Raw genomic sequence first — 18,248 nt, forward strand, 5'->3', positions numbered from 1 at the left:
CTGGTACACTGGGAAATAGTTACATGAAGTAAAAAAGAACATTGGGCTTAGTAATCAAGAGGGATTATAGATCTAGGAATTTTAAATAGTACATGCCAAAATTTGAGGTCCAAAATATCAAATGAACCAATCCAAAGTCATATTTATTTAGCTAAAAAGATGAAGTGGTTTGTTATTTGCCCTGCCCCCTCACCACAAACCAGTAAAGTAGAAATATAAGAAAAAAACTGAATCTGGGAAGAAGGGACAGTGAATAGGCAGAAAGAAGAAGGTAAAACAGAAGAAACAGACTTTCTGTGCTTCCAACTCCAGTGAACACAATGACATGAATTATTATCATTTGAAGAGAAAAACCAAAAGGATTGGGGATTCGCAGCACACAGTATTCTTAAATTATCCTTTGATTTCACAAAACTAAATGCAATCATACAGAGTGGCCATGTATGACAAGCTCTGTAATACTGTACCTTTCTAACTTTTTCCCTCGCCAAGGATAGGTTAAATTTGCCTCCCAATGTTGAAGTCTCATTCTGGTCCTACTTAAAGTCCTCCTGGTTCCCTTTACCTCCAATACTTCCACTTAACAAAATGACATCATTTCCCACCCTCTAATAAACAAGTGGAACTATCCTGCGGCTCCAGAAGCATATAAGCAACACAGAAAGTTTAAAATATACATATGTATATATTGAACTAAAGACAAATGTTCTAAAAAAGAAAATTTTAAAAAATCATTCCCTTTATACTTCATTAACATTTTCTAATATAACTAATGATAGTCAATGATTATGTCTTGAGCTCAGGATTACTAGGGCTTGTGTTTTAGAATTCTTCTATTGAATATTAGCAAAACTGTTTCACTCATTGGGCCAGGGTGGGGGATGGGGTGCAGAGCAAGGACTATTTTTAGAATAACAAGTTTCTATCACAATATTCAGTACACACTTTCTGAAAGACCTACCTTCTCACCACTTGAGTAGAAGAAATAACGCAATCGGACGATGTTACAGTGATCTAGCTTTCTCATGATTTGAAGCTCTCGGTTCTGAAAAGGAAACACATGAAAATATTTTTTAAAGGATAAATGCTATTTGCCATATTAACTAAGATGCTAAAATTTCATAACAATAAACACTACAAAGAGCAGGCCAAGGATATGTTACTAAAAAGTATGGTCTAGGAGTTGGGGGGCTAGGCAAAATAGGTGAAGGGGATCAAGAGGTACAAAGCACCCACCGTAGAATAAATAAATCATAGGGATGAAAAGTACAGCACAGGGAATATAGTAAAAAATACTGTAATACACTTATGTGATGAGAATTTCACAATGTATGTAACTGTCAAATCACTATTGTTGTACATTTGAAAGTAATTTAATATATGTCAACTATACTTCAATTAAAAATTTAAAAAGTAAAAAAATAACAAGTTTTTAAACAAGATAAAAGTAATGTCTATAGACCAGTGCTGATCTGCAAACTATTAGTTTTTAGTCTATAAACTATTTACTATTCCCTTGCAATAAAATAAATACAGAAATTGAGAATAAGGGCTTAGAATCTTTTACAGCAATTTAACAGAATAATTTCATATCTATGAATCTTATAATAAAGAGTGGGGCCTATATTTTGTATTTTTTTTAAATTTCACAGTTCTAGTAACTGATTTGTATTGTATTTTACAAAAATATCAGTCTTTGGTGAACTGGAAAAATTTTAAACTAATACTTCACACAATTAATAGCTTGAGAAGCAGTGGTCTATGTTATGTCAGAGATATCTGGATGAGTTATTACTACTGGAATCTTTCACAACTATAATAAAAATCAGACTTCTCATTAAGCACATAAATTTGGGTGCAAAGAGTTCTTATATGCCCCACTATCTTCCAAGATATGGTTAAAAGACAAATCTGAGAGCCCCATAAGAAAGGCTCAGTTGCTAAGTTTTACAGAGTTAAAATAGAACATCTTGGGAAATGTACAGTCCTGATAAACTTAGAGACCACACAAATAATTTTTCCTTTGCAGAGTTTCAAAGTTATGTTCATTCTTCATGAAAGAAACCATTAAATAATATGATGGCTTCCTAACAACATAAGCTTTTGCAATAATAAATTTTAAGACTATATATTAACAAAGAAGATAAATTCCAGCAATATACTTGGCTGTCAAAAGTACAGTTAATAAAGGCCAAATGACATAACAGAAAATATTACAAAGTACCAGCTATATGGACAGGAAATATAAAATTTCAGGTAAAATAGTGATTTAGAAGAGCTACAAACACATACTTGGGAATCTGGAACAAAAAATGTTTTATGGATAAATTTTTAAAAAGCCAAATAAAAGAGGGGCTGGGGGTTGCATAGCAGATGAGGAGCCTAATCAGCAGACTGTTCTAGAGCAGAGTGGGCTTCAGTTCTCAGAAGATGAAAGAAGGCGTGCCTGGGTGGCTCAGTCAGCTGCGCATCCGACTTCAGCTCAGGTCATGATCTTGCAGTTGTGAATTCAATTCAAGCCCCATATAGGGTTGTGTGCTGACATCTCAGAGCCTGGAGCACGCTTCAGATTCTGTCTCCATCCCTCTCTACCCCTCCCCAACTCATGCTCACAAAGCTCGCTCTTGCTCCCTCTCTCTCAAAAATAAACATTAAAGAAAGAAATAAAAACCTTAAAAAATAAAATAAAAAAGAAGATGATAGTAAAAATATGCAAATATTCCTCCTCTAGAAACTTCCAACAGGCTCTATGTTAGCTTTAGAATGTCCTCTCAAGGAAATTGGAAACCAGAAAGGACTTTCTTCTATCCCTTTAAATTGACCACGAGAGGAGAGACTGGGTGCTCAGTTAAGTGTCTGACTATTTGATTCAGCTGAGGTCATGATCTCAGGGTTCATGAGTTTGAGACCCTCGTAAGGCTCCCTGCTGAAGGCTCCCCGCTGACCGCACAGAGCTCGTTTGATATTCTCTCTCCCCCTCCCCTGCTTGTGCGTGCATGTGCATGCGCTCTTTCTCTTTCTCACTCAAATAAAGTTTAATAAACAAACAAACAAACTGACAGTGAGAGCTGGGCTTATGTATATGGTGATATTTAAAATTCTTTTACAGAACATCATTTTTCATCCCATTACTTATTATAAAATGTTTACAGCTGAAGCTCAGACATTAAGTATATAATTGCTTTATAAAAGACAACAATTCAAGTCAGATTCTAAGTTTTGACTGTTTCAGAGGAGAAAACCGACTTTACCAATTTCAAAACTGCCTAATTCCATTTTAAACTGGTACTAACTTTGGAAGTATGTCTATATTTTGCCAATTCACATCTAGGTAGCTCATTTTGTGGAAAAACTGCTATTAACCTAGGACTAACTCCTCTCATTATATAAAAATTGTTTTTTTAACATAGCTATGTTAAAGTAAGCTATTTTTTTTTTTAGCTTCGTTGATGAAGTTACAAAGGAGAACTATTAAATTCCCAGGTAACAGAGGGTGTGTGAAATTATGCATACTCTCTTTTACCAGAAAAAACGCATAAGTGAAGCAAATACATGGGCCTAAGTATTCATCTACCCTTACTCTTTGGTCATATTCTGTTCTTTTTAAAGTCTTAAATTTTCTCATCTTAAAATTCCCAGTAAGAACTAAAATATAAATTTCATAGAGCAACACTTCTAAGTTATAATCATGCCAACATTAGGCAAACAAAGTTAATGCCTGAATACATTTAATTATGCAACTATCACAAGCCTGTATTACTGAGTCACTTTATTAATTCACTGAAGACATACTAATTCTATAGAAAACAGTTATTCTACAAATATTATGCACCCTATTCTGTACCAGACATCATTCATAATGTTAAGAATATGGCAGTGAACAAGAATAAGTTCCTATCTTCATGAAACTTAACAGTCTATGGAGAACAGGGACGAACAAGCAATATGTGTTCACATAGCTAAAGAGGATAGAGCATGATATAGAAAAGGGGCTATGGGGCCATCTTTTGGATAAGGAAATCAGAGTTGACCTCACAAAGGAGGTCTTCACGATCACGAACCTGAATTATATGAAGGTGAGAACCATGTGAGGATATGAGATAAGAGCACTACAGTTTATAGAAACCTCCAAGTATAAATGGCTAGAGGTGAATGTGACATATTCAAGAAATAGTTAGAAAAATAATGTGATTGCAGCATGCTAAGTAAAGGAAAAGAGGTGGGGGAAATGTTCAGAGAGGTAGGCAGGGGTATACCCATAAATTCCTGTTAATCATGGTAGGAAATAGAGTTGCACACTAAACGTAAAGGAAAGCCAATGTAGTTTTGATCAGGAAAATGGCATAATCTGATTTACCTTTTTAAAAGATCATTCTAAAAATTGAAGAGAATAAATTTGATGGAGAAAGTGGTTCAACAGTTCTGTTTTCCATCTATTAATTTTGAAACACTGGACATCCAAGTGAAAATACTATGAGGCTCAAGGTAGAAAAGGCCATCTGGGAGTCATCTTCAGAAAAGGAACTTAAAGCAAGGGGACACAATGGTTATCACCTAGGGAAGAAGTTTAGGTGAAAATATAAATAAATATTCACAGGTATAAGAAATAGATTAAATGGAGGAGTCAATGAAGTAAGATGAAAATCAAGAGAAAATGTTATCTTAGAAGCCAAGTAAAAAAGTTTTCCCTCCCAGAAAAGTGTAGTGACCATTTATGTTGAATCTGCTGAAAGGTCTATTAAGATGAAAATAGAAAACTGACTATTGGAAATGGTAAATGCAGGATGCTAGTAATTTTTACAAAAGTGGTTTCAGTAGAGCAGTGGTGACAAAAGCCTGAATAGAGTGAATTAAAGTAGGCCTGGAAAACATGGAGAAAGGCCTAAGTTAAACAGTTTAAAAAGAGGCAATATTTCTAGCTTTAGTGTAATAAAAAGATTGGCAAATCCACTCCCCCTCAAAACACCTATGTAAATGGGACAACACTGTAGAAAACAACCATTTCAAAGCTCTGAAAATCAATCAAAGGCAACAACAAATCTAGTAGCATTTATTCATGTAAAGATGCTGGACACTAGAGTTAGGATAGTTGGAAAGCAATGGCCTTTCTGCCAGGGGATGCTACCATCTCCAAGCACCAATGTACAGCTCAGAGACTGATACAGTTTTACCAAGGCAGGGTTGGCTATGAAAATCAGGAAATTTGTGTACAGAGGGGGCTATCATCATATATAAAAAAGAAAAACCCAAATCCAGTGGCACTGGCATTACAAATGGCAAATCTGACAGGAAACAAAGTGAGAAAGCCCACAGCTCTGTTACCCTGAGGATGAAGTCCCAACTGTGGAAAATGGCATACTTGGCAGACCACTAAGAAATTTAACAGGGAGATCCTGGAAGTGAGAAGCACAGAGGGGCTTAATAAGCTCTCCACATATTCCTGGCTGACTGAAAGGCTGTGCACACATGTAGGAGGGACCCAACTGGGCCTCAAAGAAGGTAAAAGCTGAGGCCAACTTGAAAACTGGCCAAATTTTATTATTTTTTAAAATAGTTTATTGTCAAATTGGTTTCCATACAACACCCAGTGCTCTTCCCCATAAGTGCCCTCCTCCATCACCTCCACCTCTTTCCCCCTCCCCCTTCCCCTTCAACCCTCAGTTCATTTTCAGTATTCAACAGTCTCTCAAGTTTTGCGTCCCTCTCTCTCCCCAACTCTCTTTACCTCTTCTCCTCCCCATGGTCCTCCATTAGGTTTCTTCTATTAGACCTATGAGTGCAAACATATGGTATTTGTCCTTGTCCACCTGACTTATTTCGCTTAGCATGACACCCTCGAGGTCCATCCACTTTCCTACAAATGAACTGGCCAAATTTTAAAGGGGCTCCCTGGCCCACACACAGAATCATCAAAGTATGATGGAAGCCTTATAAACTCAAGATAATTGAGCACAATCTCTAAACAATAACTGGCTGCCCACTAAACTATACAGACACAGCCCCTGAAAAAAATCAGGCTAAAAAATGAAAATTAGAATTAAAAAATTAACACAGAACTTAGGGGGCTTCAAACTGTGGAGGTAAAATATTCTACATATTACATGCAGGTAAGTTACAAAAAAAAGAAAAACCCCAAAATAACAACCTTCAGGAGGATTAAAAAAAAATCAGAATCCAGGTGGTTAGGTGTCTGACTTCAGCTCAGGTCATGATTTCGTGCAATTGGTTCACGGGTTTGAACCCCACATCAGGCTCTGCACCATTAGTGTAGAGCCTGCCTGGGATTCTCTCTCTCTCTCCTCTCTCTCTCTCTCTCTCTCTCTGTTCCTTCCCCACTTGCACTTTCTCTCTAAATAAATAAATAAATAAATAAATAAATAAATATCCCAGTCCAGATTTGCTGCAATAAATATCTTGAAACATTTGACTGTCAAAAAGAAAAAAGAAAAAAGAAAAGAAAAACAGAAAAAAATGTGAAACATGCGTACAAACGAAAAGCTAATCGACTCTTAGATTTTAAAAAAAGCAGCCAACAGAAAGTGACTCTGGCTAGACATAGCTGTTGGATTTAGCAGACAAGAAAACAAATCAGCTATTCTATTGGAAAACATCAGAACCTGAAAATATAAAACTCCTAGAAGAAAACAGAAGTAAGCTCTTGGCACTGGTCTTGGCAATGATTTTTTTAGATCTGATAGCAAAAGCAAAGGCAACAACAACAAAAATAAGTGGGACTACATCAAATTAGAAAGTGTTTGCATAGCAAATACAACCATCAATAAAATGAAAGGCAATCTATGGAATGGGAGAAAATATTTTCAAATCATCTAAGCGATAGGAGTTAATATCCAAAATATATAAAGAACAGGTACAACTCAACAGTAAAAAAAAAAACCAAAAACAAAAAAAACACAAAAAACCTAATTAAAAACTGGGCAAAGATCTGAAGAGACTTTTTCCCAATAGCCAAAGGTAAATGAAAAACTGTTCAATATCACTAATCCTCAGGGAAATGCAAACCAAAACCATAATGAGCTATCACCTTATGCCTGTTAGAATGGCTACTGTCAAAAAAAAGACAGGAGATAAAGTGGTGGCAAGTATATGGATGAAAGAGAGGAATCTTTGTACACTGGTGTTAGGAAATTAAATTATTGATGCAGCTACCATGGAAAATAGTATAGAGGTTTCTCAAAATATTAATATTAGAATTACCATATGACCCAACAATTACACTTCAGGGTATATATCTCAAAGTTAACAAAATCATTATCTTGAAGAGATACCTGTCCTCTCATGTTCACTGTAGCATCATTCACAATAGGCAAGACATAGAAGCAACCTAATATATAGGCTACATATTAAATATATGTGTGTATGTATACATACATATATACACACATACATACAATAAAGCAATTACAATAATAGTGTATTACTAGGTTTATAACATAAATAGTTGTAATGCATATGACAATAATAGTAGGAAAAAAGGGAGGGGAAATGAAACTCTTGGCAAAAAGGTGCTATGTTTTACTAGAATAAGTTAGTATTACCTGAAGCAGACTGATAAATATATATTGTAATTCCTAAAGCAACTACTAAGAAAATAATTTATGTAATGCTAAAAAAAAAAAAATCAACCTTGGACCTACAAATGGCACCTTAAAAAATGAAGGCAATACATGAGAACAGAGGAACAAAAACATGAGAGATAAAGCAAAGAGCAACATGACAGAGGTAATTCCAACCATAACAAAAACTATGTAAAATGCAATTAACTAAGCACACAATCAAAGGCAGAGATTGTCAGACTGGATAAGAAAGAAAGCTCCAACTATATTCTCTCTACAATACACATACTTTAGATTCAAAGACACAGTAGCTTGAAAGTAAAAGGATGGAAAAAGATATACCATGCAAATAGCAACCAAAACAGATAAGGAGTGGCAATGTTTTTAGTACACAAAGTAAATTCTGAAAGCTAGCGATTTCCCCATTTCCTACCAGATAATGTCTCAATCACTTCATATTCTGGTTACTTTTTATCAGCTTCATCTTATCTTCCACTCATAACCAATATGATCATAACTAGATCCTACACCTCACTCTTACTGGCCATATTATCTCATTTCCAATTCTAAGCCACTGATCACATCATCACTAGAATGGCTTAACCCCTCCCTCCCACTTACACACATTCTACCATCCTTTATTCTACCATCCTTTAAAAATTTTTTTTTAATGTGTTATTTATTTTTGAGAGAGAGAGAGAGAGAGAGAGAGAGAGAGAGAGAGAGAGAGTGAGTATGAGTAGGGAAGGGACAGAGAGAGAGGGAGACACAGAATCTGAAGCAGCTCCAGGTTCTGAGCTGTCAGCACAGAAGCTGACACGGGGCTCAAATTCATGAACTGCAAGATCATGACCTAGGCCGAAGTCAGAGGCTTAATCAACTGAGCCATCCAGATGCCCCCAACACATTCTACCATCCTTAAAGTTCCTATTCAACTCTCACCTCTTTCACAAGGCTATCCCCAGCCATTCCAACTCACAGTAATCTTCTCTGATCTCTAAATTCCTGCAGCACCTACAACTATTTCAGAATTTAGTATATACTTCCTTGGTTTTTATTTTTGCAAACTAGAGTTCAATAGTGTTATATAAAAGACTGCTTTTCAAGAACTACCTTATAGAAATAAAATATTACACTGCAGTCATTGTAGAGAAACACAGTCACACAATGTGTCCAACTAACCTACTATACATGTGTCTTAAGAAAAGCTGAATTTTGTATCTTTCTGTATCAGCAGCAGAACTCTCAAAGCTGGTTACTTTGTCTTTCACAGAGTAAATTCCCTGTTTCTGTAATTGCTTCTACCTTACAACTTGCTGTAGACCAGTATTTTCCAAACTGTAGGTTCAGCCAATCAGGATTGAGAAGGGGGTGGGTGAGAAGAGAATAAGAACTTTAATATAAGAACTTTTTCATCAAACTTAAATCAGTTATTTTTCTGTGCACTAGGTTGCAATGTAAATCTATTTCTTACTACAGAATCATAGCTAAATATTTTAAATCCACTGTAGAAAACAACTTGTCTACAAAGGCAGATTTTTTTCCAATATAGAAAAGATTAAAACTTACAGGTAAACTATTCTTACTTATCATTCCCACCTAAAACAAAATAGGACAAAGCAAAAAGACTGCTCAAGATGGAATAAGTACCACACAATTATAAGAAAACCTGAAAGGCACATTTAAAGGAAAAATTATCCTTTTGGTTTAACCAATAGCCATTAGCACATATCCTCCTCTAAAGTAGACAGGAACTAATGTTAATTTTTATATCATTTGACATCTCACACTTTTTAAAAAGGAGGAGGGGGAATCTTCCAGAAGCTAAAAAGAACAGACTCAAATACCCCTAAAGGGTATTTTACATATCTATGTAAAGTTCAATAAAGGAAACGCTAACTTTCAGGTGAAGTAACAACCAGAAAGCTTAATAATGCTGTTAGATGTAAGACAGGCAGCATATGACTATCATCTTCTCTTCTTTACTAAATTTCATTCCACTGGATCTTCCCTACCATAAAATCTAGTAAAATAGGATTGACTTCAAAAGTTTTGCTTCAGAAGCACTGGGTGGCTCAGATAGTTAGCTTCAGAGCACTGAGTGGCTCTTGTTTCCCACTCAGGTCATGATCTTACAGTTCGTGAATTTGAGCCCTGTGTTGGGCTCTGCACTGCTCTGCAGTGTAGAGGCTGCTTGGAATTCTCTCTCTTTCCCTCTCTCTCTGGCTCTCCCCTGCTTACTCTCTCTCTCTCTCAAAATAAATAAACAACAACAAAAAAAGTTTTGCTTCAAAGGCTATTTTTCCAAACCATACCTTCTTCTTCAAAAAGGAATTATCTGAAGTCCTGTCATCCTTCCTCTAAATCACACTAGGACTGAAAGTGTTTCTTTTAACCCATTTCTAAATATTTGATTCCACCGTAAATTCAGATGCCCCCAAAGACTCTACAATTGGCTAGAATGTCACCTCAAAATAACTCCATGTGTACAACAAATATTTTGAAGCCAACTATGTGTCCAAGCCAGGACTTTTGAGCACATAAAAATTCATAGATTCAATGGGTAAGGATTCATAGATTTCAATGGGTAAGCAAACCAAACAATTACAATATAATATGCAAACTGCAGGTCACTCAGATAGTGCGATAGGGTAAATAGGGATTGGACCTATAAAAAATTTGCTTATTAGTACCCTGAAAAATTCTGGAAAGGGTGCTGGTGTAAAGTCTTAAATATAATGCTGAAAAGTTTGAATACTACAAACCATGAAGAATCACTAATATGTTCGAAGCAAGAGATTTGTTTTGGAAGGATATTTTTACAAAGACAAATTAAACTAGGACCTGCACTGTGGTAGAAAGATCAAGACAGAAGGAAGAGAAAGGCTCTGAGAGGCAGATCAACAGTTATTTGATCACATACTGCTACTGCTTTGGTAAACGCAAGGAGGGGAGTGATAACTATCAAACTTCTGACTCATGTGACTATTAACATGGCAGTAGAGTTCCCTGGCCTAGGAAGTGGTTTTGGAAGAAGGAAGGAATGAGTTCAGTTTGGGTCACATTTAGCTTGAAATGACTGAAGGACACAGAAATGGATAATCCAGAAAGCTATCTGATATGTTCATCCTATCTTCTAGCAAGAAGTCTAGTTGGTTCTTGATGCTACAAGGATAGATAAAATTGCCTAAAATAGATAAAATAAGAAAAAAGTAGCCATAGTCTCCCGCAGCAGAAAAGTCTATAAAGGACACTAAAGAAGAAACTGGTTAGGTGGTAAAAACCTAGACAGTGGTGTCACCCAAGCCCCAAGACAGGTTAAGATATTCTGAAGAAGATCCTGGAGAGTATCAACATTTAGACAGACAGATGAAAAGGAATCATACAAGAAACTGAGAATGAGCAAAGCTGTAAAAGAGGAGTCGCCAAAAAAACCCCACCAGAATAAGGGTCAGCAAACATTTTCTATAAAGGGCCAGATTATAAATACTTCAGGCTGGCAGCCCATAGTCTCTGTTGCAATTATTTAACTCTACAGTTATGGAGGAAAAGCAGTCAACAACAATATGCAAAAGAATGGGTGTGGCTATGTATGTTCCAATAAAATTTTACTTATAAAAAAGGCAACAGGCACACAGTCTGCCATCTTCTGTTCTAGAAGCCAAGGAAACAAAGTTCCTTACATATTCAATCTCTTTTGCAACTTAGTGCACATATATATACACACACACACGCACACATGATATATAGTGGACATTCTAATATCAACTATAGTTCTGGAAATTTACTACAACATTTTTCTTTTATATTACTATAATTACACATATATAAATATATAATCTAAATTATAAATTAGTTACAAAATACACAATGGTCAGGTGGGCTTAAAATCTCCTACAAAGAAATTCCATTTTATAGGGAAAAATTAAAAGGATTCATACATGCTAATTTTCCCAATGAGCCCCACAAACAACTTGCCCAGCACAGAAAGGATGCCTGGAGAGCCTAAAGGACTTCTATTCCCAGCCAGCTAATATAAATATAATAAAGTAAATATAAATGAGGGTCCTTAATACTTAAATACTTAATTTTCAGGGGCTTGAGCATATAAGTCAACTCTAACTTAAATGCAGCATTTCTTTAACCCGTACCTTTGAAAGTCAATATAACAGATATTATTAGCATAACGATGGTGTCAACAGATTACTGAAAATCAAGAGCCACACAGTCTGCTAAGAGACTGATCTTCCTGATTTCATTTAATCCTCTCCACAAACCAATCAAGTAGGTAATAATATAATCTGTACTTACAAAGGGGATGAAGGTATAGTGAGGTTAAGGAATTTGCTTACAAAGAGTAGGGACAAGATTTAAACTTAGGTGTGTTAGATTCCTAAGCCCAGCCTCTTAACTACCACAACAAATGTTAACTCAATTCCATCTTCATTTATTACTATACGCTTGGGAAATATAATGACAATAAAGCAGGACCTCAGTATTGAAAGCATTTATAATTAAAAATAAGACAAGAACATGAATATCAAATAATGATGCCACATATTAGGAAATGATAAGTGCCTTTAGAGGTATCAAAAAAAAAAAAAGATGTGAGAGTTTTGAAAAAAGAAAACACTTCTGTGTGAAATTTAAAAGGTTTTTCAGGAAACAGTACACAATTAAGTTGGATATTAACTAGCAACTTCTCCCTGGGACCATTAGCACTTTCTGAATACATGAACAAAAACTCTAAAACCTCTTTCTTCCCAACTAAAAAGAAACTAGAAAGGAGACATATTATCCTATATACCACTAGAATACAACCCAACTAAAATCTCAGGCTACTATATTATGCCTATATACTATAATTATGATTTTCACAAGAAAAGATTATCAGTTGGTCATTCCTTAAAATGCTTTCTCCACAATTTTTTTCTTTTTCCCTGGCCAAATTCATAGTTTCTTTTGCTAGTTCTTCCTAATCTCCCTGTTTCCTAAACAGTAGAAAAGTAGACAGACCTTGGTCTCTCACCTCTTTTCAGCTATCTCTACTATCTCTTCCAGTCTCAGGACTTTATTTTATTTTTTAAAATATTTTTATTTATTTTTGTGAGAGAGGGAGAGTGTGAGCCCCGAAGGGGCAGAGAGAGAGGGAGACACAGAACCTGAAGAAGGTCCAGACTCTAAGCTTTCATTCAGCTCAGAGCCCAACGTGAGGCTCAAACTCGTGAACCATGAGATCATGACCTGAGCTGAAGTTGGACATTCAACCGACTAAGCCACCCAGACGCCCTTAGTCTCAGGCCTTTAAAGGCTGATGACTCCTGGTTGTATATCCCCGGACTAGATCTTCCCTGTGTACTCCAGAATCTTCAACCAACTGATGACTTGATAGTTTTCTGTATCTACCATCATCTCAACCTGACACATCATGAGCAAAATTCCCCATCTTCCTTAAACCTGCTCTACCTATTATTGACAATTCCACTATTCTATCTGCACAGGTCAAAATATTTGAAACTTTAAATCCTCTTTCTTTCTGACCTCACATTCAATCTATCAAAAATCCTCCTGGGTTCTGCCTTCAAAATATATCCAAGGGGCGCCTGGCTGTCTTAGTCAGTAGAGCATGCAACTCTTGATTTTGGGGTATGAGCAGGAGGTCAGTTAAGCATCTGACTTCAGCTCAGGTCATGATCTTCCAGTTCATGGGTTTGGATCCTGCATCAGGCTCTGTGGAGACAGCCTAAAGCCTGGAGCCTGCTTCAGATTCTGTGTCTCCTTCTCTTTCTGCCCCTCCCCTGCTTGTACTCTGTCTCTGTCTCTCAAAAACAAATGAAACATTAAAAAAAGTTCTCCAATATTCTAGCAATTGCATTCTTGGGGATTTACCCCATAGAAATGGAAATTTATGTTCACACAAAAACCTATGAATGAATATTAACAGCCATATTTTTCATAATAGCTACCAGATGTCTTTCAATGGGTGAAAGGATAAACCACAGTATACTACACTATGAAATACTACTCAGCAATAAAAAAAAACTAATTATTGACATATGTAACAACTTTAATGAATCACCAGAGAATTATGCTGAGCACATAAAGACAATCCCAAAAGGTTACATACAATATTTTATTTCATCGATATACATTCTTGAAATAACAAATTCATAGATATGGGAAACAGACTACTGGTTGTTGCAAGGGTTTAAACTAGGGGTTAAGAGTAGAGGAATGGCAGGGAGAAAAATGGGTATGGTTATAAGAGGATCCTTGTGATGATGGAACTGTTCGGGTGAATTCACAAAAACTACACATGTAATAAAACTGTATAAAAGTACACACACACACACATACAAGTAAATCTGGAGAAATGTCAACAAGACTGGTGGATTGTATTGTATTAATGTCGATATCCTGATTGTGATGCTGTGCTGTATTTTTTAAGATGTTACCATTGAGGGAAACTGGGCAAAGGGTACATGGTATCCCTCTGTATTATTTCTACAATTTGTAGGTATATTTATAATTATCTCAATATAAAAAACCAATAAAAATACATGTGGTGTGTATGTGTATCCCCAGGATATAATCATTTCTCACTACCTCTCCTGTGCAAGTCTTTCAGCTTCCTTCCCTCTGTTCACCTTCCATCTATGTTCAACAAAGCAGGCAGAGTGATCTTACATTTTAAAATATGATAGACTATGACATTTCTCTGCTTAAAACCTCCAGTGGCTCCCCACTTTGAAGAGTTAAAGCCAAAATCCTTACCATAGCTAACAAGGCTTCTCCCAACAGCCCTACCCACTGTAGAAAACATTTGTAAATCATCTATCTGGATAAGAAATCTGTATCCAGAATAAAGAACTCTAGTCAACAATAAAAAAGACAAACAGCAAAGGAAAGACTTCTGGTCTCCAGCCCAGTATGTAAGGAGCTTGGAAGTCATCCCTCCCATCTTCACAAGGTAAGAGCTGAACAAACTGAAAAATCCATCAAGAATTGAGGTCACATGGCAAACCGCTGCCCTAAAAACTGGAGATGGGCATATATATACAGAATCACAGTTTATTGGAGCAGAAACCAGGAGCAGAAACTGCCTCTAGAGTCAGTACCAGTAGAGAAAAACTTCTACTGTAACTGACAGAGGAGCAGTCTGAGCAAGTCTTAGAGTTAAAAGCTCCAGAGGGGGCCTCCATACATTTCTCAGTTTTATTTCTAAGAGCGCTACCAGGTCCTTACAGTGAAGATCTAGGAAAAAACTAAATCTAAGGATGAGAGGAAACATTTATAAATAGGCCCAGAGTATTCTGTTCTCCTATTTTTTTAACTGTTTGTTTATTTATGGAAGAGGGGGTGGGAGGGGCAAAGAGAGAGGGAGACACAGAATTCAAAGCAGGCTTCAAGCTCTGAGCTGTCAGCACAGGGCCCTACATGGGGCTTGAACCCACAAACCATGAGATCATGACCTGAGCTGAAGCCAGAGCTGAAGCCAGAGCTTAACTGACTGAGCCACCCAGGCACCCCAGAGTATTCTGTTCTTACAACATGCCTTCAAAGAAAACTATTCTACCAGAGCTAACTGAACTGGAGGAAAAGAAATATCCAATTCTAACCTCATCTAGCTTCCTATGTGTGGGGGGGAGGGGGGAGATATAAAACTCCAGCCCTCTCTAGCCTTCTTGTCTCACCTATGAGAGGGGAAGAGGAATAAAGAAACTGAAAAACATTTGTAAAATAGGTCAACTTTTACTGATAATATCCAGCTTTCAACAAAAAATAATAAAAGTCTAAAATCAAAGTGTGAATAGACATAACAGGTATCAGAATCAAGGAAATTTAGTGGAGATGTTGAAACTGTAAGACCAGGAAATTAAAACCACTGATTAATATACTAAAGGCTCAAATGGAAAAAGTGGATAACACACAAAAACAGATGGGTAATGTAAGCAGAGATAGATGGAAACTTTAAAAAGATTCAAAAGTAAATGCTAGAAATCAAAACCACTGTAATAGATACTAACAATGCCTTTGCTGGGCTCATCAATATACTGGACATGGCCAAGGAGAGAACCAGTAAAGCAAAAGAAATGTCAATAGAAATTTCCAAAACTGAAATGCAGAGAAAAAAGTAAAAAAGAATTGAATATCAAAGAACTGTGAGGCAATTACAAAAGTTGCATCATATGCATAATGAGAATACCACAAGGCAAAGAGAAAAAGGATCAGAAAAAATGTTTGAAGCAACAATTGAGAATTTCTCAAAATTAATGTCAGATACCAAACCACACATGCAGGAAGCTCATAAAACACAGAAGAAAAGTAATACCAAAAAATCTACAGCTAGACATATCATATTCAAAATGCAAAAGAACAAAAACAAAGAAGAAATCTTGAAAGAAGCTTGGGGAAAGGGGGGTCAGGACCTCACCCACAGACAAAGATAGATAAGAATTGCACTGAATTTCTTTTCAAAAGTCATGTAAACAAGAAGACTGAAATAATATTTAAAATGTTAAAAGAAAAAAAACAATCTAGAATTCTACATCCAGTGGAATTATTCTTCAAATGTGGAGAAATAGACTTTCTCAGAAAACAAAAAATGACAGAATTTGTCACAGTAGACACACCATCCAAGAAATGTTAAAATAAAAAATTTATCGGAAATAAGGAAAATGGCATAGGTAAGAACATTAGAAATAATATTTTACTTTCCTTATTCTTAATTGATCTAGCAGCAACAATTTGTTCAAAATAATAGCACCAATAATGTATCCAGTGATTATAGCTTACGGATTAGTGAAACCAATGACAGTAATAGTATATGGAATGAGAAGGAGGAACTGCGAAATTCTGTCATAAGGTAACTGCACTATCCCTGAGTAGTACAGTCTACTTAAAAGTACACTTCAAAAAGTTGTAAATGTACACTGTAGACTCAATGGATATTTGCAAATGGCATATCAGATAAAGGGTTAGTATCCAAAATCATAAAGAACTTATCAAACCCAACAACCAAAAAACAAATAATCCACTGAAGAAATGGGCAAAAGACATGAATAGACACTTTTCCAAAGAAGACATCCAGATGTCTAACAGACACAAGAGAAATGCTCAACATCACTCATCATCAGGGAAATATAAATCAAAACCACAATGAGATACCACCACACACCTGTCCGAATGACTAAAATAAACAACTCAGGCAACAACATATGTTGGCAAAGATATGGAAAAAGAGGAATCCTTTTGCACTGCTGGTGGGAACGCAAACTGGTGCAGCCACTTTGGAAAATAGTATGGAGGTTCCTCAAAAATTTTGAAATAGAACTACCCTACAACCCAGCAACTGCACTACTAGGTATTTATCCAAAAGATACAGGAGTGCTGATATGAAGGAGCACATGTACCCCAATGTTAACAGCAGCACTATCAACAACAGCCAAAGTATGGAAAGAGCAGATGTGGTATAGATATACAATGGAATATTACTCGGCAATCAAAAATAATGAAATCTTACCATTTGCATTATAGTTAGTGAAATAAGTTAGTCAGAGAAAGACAAGTATCATATGATTTCACTCATATGTGGAATTTAAGATACAAAACAGACAAACATAAGATAAAAACAAAGAGGGAGAAGAACCAAACCATAGGAGACGCTTAAATACAGAAAACAAACAGAGGGTTGTTGGTGGGGTGTTGGGTTGCAGGGAGGGCTAAAGGGGCAAGGAGCATTAAGGAGGACACTTTTTGGGATGAGCACTGGGTGTTAATGTAAATGATGAATCACTAAATTCTATTTCTGAAATTTTAAAAAATGCTGGGGGGACTGCATGAAAAAAGAATAACAAAAATTTGACTTTTTTTTTATGATGGGAACTTCTACTCTTGTGTGCTTGAAATTTTCCATAATGTAAAGTTAAAAATATATATTCAAAAGTAAAAGTTAGAAATCAAATTTTGATTAATACATTTCTGAGAGAAGAAAAAAATGGAATCAAATAAAATGCTCAGGTAAAAACAGATAAAACAGAAAAAGAAAAAAAGACAAAAGAAGAAACTAGAACAGTGAATAAAAACTAACAAATATGGCAAAACTATGATCCAACTATATCAATAATCTCCTTAAACATTAATAGCCTAAATACACTAATATGAAAGACAAACACTGTCAGTGCATTAAAAAAATAAACTTACAATGTCATATGCCAATTATACCTCAAGTTTTAAAAATAAAACTTGATTAAAAATTAATTTTAAAAAGACAACTATATATAATTTATAAGAAACCCACCTTAGAATGTAAACTGGTGCAGCCGCTCTGGAAAACAGTGTGGAGGTTCCTCAAAAAACTATCCATAGAACTCCTCTATGACCCAGCAATAGCCCTGCTAGGGATTTACCCAAGAGATACAGAAATGCTGATGCATAGGAGCACATGTACCCCAATGTTCATAGCAGCAATGTCAACAATAGCCAAAACATGGAAAAAGCCTAAATGCCCATCACCTGATGAGTGGATCAAGAAGATGTGGTATATATACCCAATGGAGTACTACATGGCAATGAGAAAGAATGAAATATGGCCATTTGAAGGAAAGTGGATGGACCTTGAGGGTGTCATGCTGAGTGAAGTAAGCCAGGCAGAGAAGGACAGAAACCATATGT

At 36.0% G+C, this 18,248-nt stretch overlaps 1 protein-coding gene across 3 annotated transcripts in view; it reads right to left on the bottom strand.

Annotated features, from left to right (window-relative positions):
* The window catches only part of GSK3B (glycogen synthase kinase 3 beta), a 210,366-nt gene that overhangs the window by 104,237 nt on the left and 87,881 nt on the right, over positions 1-18,248 (bottom strand). For all 3 annotated transcript variants that reach the window (XM_029939394.1, XM_029939392.1, XM_029939393.1), the window contains exon 3: positions 962-1,045. In XM_029939394.1, the coding sequence (XP_029795254.1) occupies positions 962-1,045 (84 nt within the window). The remainder of the gene's footprint in view (positions 1-961; positions 1,046-18,248) is intronic.

The sequence above is a fragment of the Suricata suricatta genome, chromosome 5 (genome assembly GCF_006229205.1).
Source record: "Suricata suricatta isolate VVHF042 chromosome 5, meerkat_22Aug2017_6uvM2_HiC, whole genome shotgun sequence".
Lineage (NCBI taxonomy): Eukaryota > Metazoa > Chordata > Mammalia > Carnivora > Herpestidae > Suricata > Suricata suricatta.